Source organism: Culex quinquefasciatus, chromosome 1 (genome assembly GCF_015732765.1).
Source record: "Culex quinquefasciatus strain JHB chromosome 1, VPISU_Cqui_1.0_pri_paternal, whole genome shotgun sequence".
Lineage (NCBI taxonomy): Eukaryota > Metazoa > Arthropoda > Insecta > Diptera > Culicidae > Culex > Culex quinquefasciatus.
Genome location: NC_051861.1, coordinates 108,713,408 through 108,719,710, shown reverse-complemented (window position 1 = coordinate 108,719,710; position 6,303 = coordinate 108,713,408). Strand labels below are relative to the sequence as shown.

At 43.9% G+C, this 6,303-nt stretch overlaps 1 protein-coding gene across 1 annotated transcript in view; it reads left to right on the top strand.

Moving 5' to 3' along the window:
* The first annotated feature begins 387 nt into the window (after nucleotides 1-387).
* Nucleotides 388-6,303, top strand: part of LOC6036988 (transcription factor Sp9) — a 56,588-nt gene continuing 50,672 nt past the window's right edge. The window contains exon 1 of the mRNA XM_038254666.1: nucleotides 388-1,756. Coding sequence (XP_038110594.1) covers nucleotides 1,652-1,756 — 105 coding nt within the window. The 5' untranslated portion in view covers nucleotides 388-1,651. The remainder of the gene's footprint in view (nucleotides 1,757-6,303) is intronic.

The window sequence follows — 6,303 nt, the reverse complement described above, 5'->3', positions numbered from 1 at the left end:
CACACAAATACAAACGCTTGCGCTCGCAAAAAAAACGGGGCGTGACAGCACGCTTTGCGCTCTCCTCTCTTGCGCAGCTGTGTGTGGGAGAAAGAGGGCGTGGCAGCCACGACACGGGGCCTACTGTGCGCCCCCACCAATACCAACTGGTAGCAAAAGTGGAGAGAGAGAGCAGCGGGAGCTGCTCTGCGTGTTTGTGTGACGTTTGGGTGCAGCACACCATCGCAGCAGGCTTCGGAACCGGTTTCGCAGCAGCGGCCTGCTGCGATTGAGCAGGTTTTTTTTCGTGGTGTGCGTGAGAGAAGGGAGAGCGCGGTGCGCTCTCTCTGCTGAGGGGTTTACGAGCGTTCGGGCGAGCTCATGAGCTCATGCTTTCTCGCTTTTGCCTTCAGTCGTGCACGAGCTCGTTTCGCTTCGGCTGTTGTATGAGTAATTTATCATCAAACAAGTTTTTCCATATTATTCAAAAAACTATTCAAGTTAGTTGAAAGAATAATCTTGAATGGTGAACGTACACGTACACAAAACTCTAATTTATCAATGGGAAAGCGCTGGTCTGCCGCTGGGTGCTTGTTTTGAAGGGACCCCTTTCGTTTTTGTGTAGTGTGTTGAGTTGCCGCCGCCGCAGCAGTGTTCCGACGCGTCAAAGCGGCGAGTGTGTTTTGTTTTTTCGTGCACAGTGACCGACCCCTAGGTCGTCGAGGAGGAAAAATAATAAATTCTAATCTGTCAAACCAAGGAGGCCGAGGTGAACGAAAAACCCGAGGTTCCTGCCTTATTCAACAGTTCCAGTCGCCGCGCGCGAGTGTGTGACATTTCCGGTTACGACGACGCCATCTTGGATCATCTCCGCGCGCATGGTGACAGCTAGCGAAATCGTGAAGAGAAACAATCAATCTTGACGGGATTCGAACCGCGCGCGACATCACTTGGACGGAGCGGCGACCTAACGCCCTACGCCACAGCGGGGTCCTCGGTGATTGACAGCTGATTAGTTCGCGCGAAGGCGCCTTTTGTGAAAGTTTCAAGTGTGTGTGTCGGTGCGCGCCGAAAGACCAGTAATGAACACGTAAAATTGCTCATTGTTATTTTTATAACGCGCAATTAGCGGTGGAAAAGAGCGCAGTTTTTCGAACGGGCTCGGCAGCCGCCAAATAATAATAATCACACAAAAAGCCTAATAGCTCCCAAGAGTTTAAGGCAGCAGCAAAAATATCGAATAAAAAGGAAAAATGTTTTAGAAGTTGCCGCGAGCAGTCTCGGCCTATCGTTTTCTCTAAATATCAAATTAAACAAATAATCGCGAGAGAGCGAGCTCTTGCGAGAGCCAACGAGCGCTTCGCGAGCAGAACTAAACGCCTAACCTTAAAAGTGAGTGTTTTTAAGATGACTCATTTGATTTAATTGCTCCCGCACTAAACCGAGCGGTCCGTACGTCAGTTGTTGGGCGAAGAACCGATCGAGGTAGATAAGAGTCGAAAAAAGGGCCCCTCGAACAGCTAAGGCGCTAAGGCGAACTCGTAAAAATAGAGCGCTCGTAGTCTGTGAGGAAGAAGAAGAGGAAGAAGCTCGTATTGTCCCGGAACGCAGCACAAAAACGCCCGTCAAAACGTCGGATCCCACGCGGAGGCTCGAACACACGACGTTCAGCATGTTGACCGACATGAGTCCGTCGGCGGCCGGACAGTTCTACGGCGCCCAGATACCGGCCATGGGCATGAACATCACCAACATCACGCACATGCAGAAACCCACGGTAAGTGTCACCTCACCCCGCCTACTCGTCTGTCACGCGAAAAGGCGCTTTGCGCCTTTGACAGTCTCTTAGAATCACACCGGCGACGGACCCCCCGCGGTTGTGATTGGCACTTTAAGCAGGCACCCCGTCGTGTCCCGGGGATTCCGAGGGCTAGACGCCCCGTGACCGTAAGGTCCGTGACGAAGATGATTTGTGTCAGGTCGTAAAAGTCGGACTCTCTTCCGAGGAATTGAGTGCGAAATTTGGCAAACGAAGGCGGCGGTCCGGCGCCGTCGTCACACAGAATTTTTTGATGAAGTTTCGGTTTGCGGTGCGTTTGACGGCGGTCCGACGGCGGCACGACATCACGCGATGATGGATGGTGCCGGAAATTGGCGATGAAAAGGCGCTTGGCGGTTGCTGGGCTGTCGTGCGAGGTTTTTGGGTGGTGTTTGGGAAGAATTCGGCGGAATGATTCAATTTTTGGGATTGACTTGATAATGGTTTTTGACATTTGATAATTCTCCGTAAGTCTTTAGTATTCCGATCATAATGTTTACGTCAAATGAGGACAAATTGCTGCTGGATCTACTTTCGAATCCCTTCCGGAGATGATTCGGCATCAATTTTGTATCTTTTGACGTTTGCGAGAAGAGTCGCCAAAGTGTAAACAAATCAGCCAATAATAACATAACAGAGCGGACGCGCTAACTCGAATGGAACTGTATTTGAAGCAGTTAATCCAAATTCGCTAGTTGGAACGACTGACAGCTGTCAAAGGCATGAAATTATGGGCACGGAAATCGTTGAACAAAGGTGTGGCGTTTGAGTGTGAACACGTCGTGACTGGGTTATGGCAAAATTAAGTTAGAGCTAGGAAAAAGTCAATGTGACGTATTTGATAGCTCGCCAGCAGCTCAGTTTATAGGATTTTAGCCTACTGTTGACGACGGCACATTTTCTTCACTACAAATCGAGACCAAAGGGCCGATTTTGTTTTCTTTTTGTGCTCAAAATACATCAAAAGGCTATTTTGCATGGTTAGCAAGCGATTTCTCAATGTTTACAAATAAATATTATGAAATAAGCTTCTAAACCGGTCACTATTTGCAAGTCTTTGTAATGTTCTAAGTGATGTTCATGAAAAAATCAAAATTAATGTATTTTTTGTTAAGGACATCTACTAAATGTATGTTTTCCAGGGCTGCAGAGTTAGGTAGCTTTAGAAACGACTTTCATTCCGACTACAAATCCGGGATCCGAAAATGTTTTGATTCCAACATCTCCAACTCCGACTCCAACAACATCTGCCATACAAAGTTGTTGAAATTTAACCTACTCCGAGTTCAGTTTTTGAAGATTTAGTGACTTCAAATCCGTGTTCTCAGCCTTTTTCGGCTCCGACTCCGAGTCCTTAAAAGTACCCGACTCCAACGGCTCCAACTGCGACTTTCCAGCAATGTTGTTTTCAACCAAGTTATATCAGTAAAATCAACTAGAATTTTAGTAAACCATTCAGCAATTTAGATTTTACAGGAACTCTCAGTCAATTTTTATTTGTAATTTTGACCGATGATTGACTGCAGTTTCAGTAAGGAAGCGTTCTTTTATTACGAAATGCAGTTAGGGAGAAGGGGGGCATCGAATGCCGTGTTGCACTCCATTCCATAATTTTAAAACTTGTATGGAAATTTTGTTCGAGGGAAGAAGGGGTTAAAAATCCAATTTTTGCGTTACGTAATATAAAAACGCTCCCTAAAACAGTTGTCAAAACAACAACAACAACAGCACATGAAATGTCAGTTTGTTTTGCTGAACCTTCAGTAGCTTTATTTCTGTTGGAGGATCAGCAATCGTTGCTGGTTTTTCGATTATTTCGGATATTCCCCAAAAAGACACGCGGCCAACCAGCTTCGGAACGACACGCCGCACTTACGTCAAATACGCGCTGTCAAATCGCATAAAGCGCGTTTTGTTTTTGTCGATCTTCTCGATTGGCATTGTTGCCAGGTTTTTGCAGTTAAAGTGAAATGCCACGCGTGATTTGATTTTTATGCCATTTTATTCGTGTCAAACTTTAAAAAAATAACTGGTTTGCATTTGAGAAAAATCAAACACAAAAAATGTGTCATAAGTGACATTTCAGTTCGACAGATTATTGTTTATTGATTTTTCAGCAATGATTTTGTTTCTTTTCCGAATTACAACAAAAGTGATGGTACCTGAATCGCATTCAGTTATTTATTTTGCTGAAATGAAAAAAATGGGTGTGTGAATAAAAATATTGACCATTTGACGTGCACAAAAGGGCAAATTATTCTTAACGACATGCTAATCTGACGATATCTTGAAAAATATCGGGTGGAATATCTGCCAGCTGTTTGGCAAACAAACAAACGGATGAGCCGTGCACGACCGGTTAGTTGTACATTCGCCAAAATTTAGGGCACAAATCTTGGGGAAAATCTGTCAGAGGGTTAAGCGCAAATACCCAGACAGTCGCCCGAAATGCGGCCATCGTTTCCAACCGGGTTGAAGATAGTCAAGTGGCTTTAACCTTTGCCCAGGCTAGATTGTATATTTGAAGAATTGCATGAAACTAGAAGTGATTCATCCTAAAGCCAAACTAATCTGCTGCCGGATTCCGGTCAACGATTCGGCCACTGATTTGTACAGTCGACTCTCTGGCTGTCGATCTTGTCGATATCAATATTGCCTGTCAATAAATTTTGCAGTTCCTTCAAGATGCATGAGAGAGTCCACTGTACTGGCTTGATGTTTGCTGAAGGTGGTATTCCACTGCAGGAAAGATTGTCTGATTGTTTTGATAGTGTACGTGCGCGCCGTATAAAAAGTGACAATTCGAACTAAAAGTGTCAAACCACTGTGTGTTGTGTTGACTGTGATTGCGAGATTTGGAATTACAAACACTGTCAGAATTGTGTTTAGTCAAGTTTGCAAATAAATTTTGGAAAACAAATTCAACCATTTCTGGCAAAAATCAATAGCAAATTACGGCATATTTCAATAGATACATGCGGCAAAACATCTTCAATGTTTTGAGACCTAAAGCCATTTTTGGCCGAATTTGATATTGATATTGATAAATTTCAGATCTTCAATCTTAATCCAGTAACCAATCCCAGACCCTCTTTAAACGCCCAACAGCACCGTCGCAAAGATGTCCAATTGGAGGCTCGATTTCCCCGTAAAACTTCCCATGGAAGGGCTTCATCACAACAGAAAGCCATCCCCGTCGTCGTTACTCTGTTGACACTATCACTTTGACACCATCGTCGGAATCCCAAAGCGGAAAAAAAACATGAAAAAATAAACCATAAAAATAAAACAATAAAAACAGAAGCCATCATCGCCGCTCGTAGAACCGTGCCCAGTTTTATGGGCCTTCCTTCGACTCTATTTGAACGGGCGAACCCCGTTCGGAATAGAGAGCGAATAGAGAAAGAAAGAAAGAACAACAACAACAACAGAGATAAAACGGTCCCGATGAGGGCGAACTAGGCGTCAAAAAGTCAGTAAAGTTGGCGCCTTTTACACACAATAAAAACGATTGAAACGATGAAAATGGGACTCCGTACAATCCGGAGACGGCCAGACGGAGATGAATCTCAAAGTCGAAGTTCCCTTGAAGCTGGAAGAAGCAGAGAGCTGTACTCACAATCTAGGCGAACCGATCAGCTTGAAGAGCTTACGTGATCTACACCGAGGAGGCTAGACGACCATTCAGAAAGTTTGGAGAACGAGGGAAATCAACTTTTACCAACAAAACGTTGTAATTCTAGAAGAAAATTAGCCTAATTGGACCAATTTTCGAGAGTCGGAAAAAGATTTTTCTCTATTGACGACAACAATCAGAGGGTCGGACCTTTTTAAAAAATCAGATTTCTCCTCAAATCAGAAAAGCAAAACAACAAAGAGAAAATTGTTTTCAAGTGCGCTGTGTGCGCGCCGGGCCAAACTGCACTTTTTTGACGAAGGATCTTTGGCCCTTTTTGTTGGGTTACGGCATGCACATAAGTCAATCAAAATTTGCCAAAACGAACGTCAGAAAAAAGGACCCTGCCAAATGTCAAGAGGTGAAACGGTGTGTTTTTCTCCTCTCGGGTGTTTTTGTGTGTATTTTGAGTGGAGAGAGTCGATGGGATGACGGCGTTGACAGCTATTTGAAGGAGAGGGAATAAAGAAGGATATTGTAACGGAGAATCCTAATTCAGTCAAATCTGTCATGGTTTCGTGATGGAATGGATAAGCGGATTTGGGTAATTTCGGCTTTGTTGAGAAGTTGTGGGGTGGTTACGCAACTTAGTGAGTTTGCCTTCTTTCAAGGAGAAAGAAAAGCTTTTGTTATAAATATACCTGGCTTTTTACGTTTGAAATTACTCAAACAACGAAGTACAAACTGAAAAATGCCAAATGCAGTATTCTAAATACATTTTTTAAAGGTTGTTTTAAAAGTTTACTCAAGAAAACTAACTTAATCTACATAAAAGGCTTTCTAGGCTCAGTGAAAAAAATACAATTTAACCCAAATACGACGAATTTCT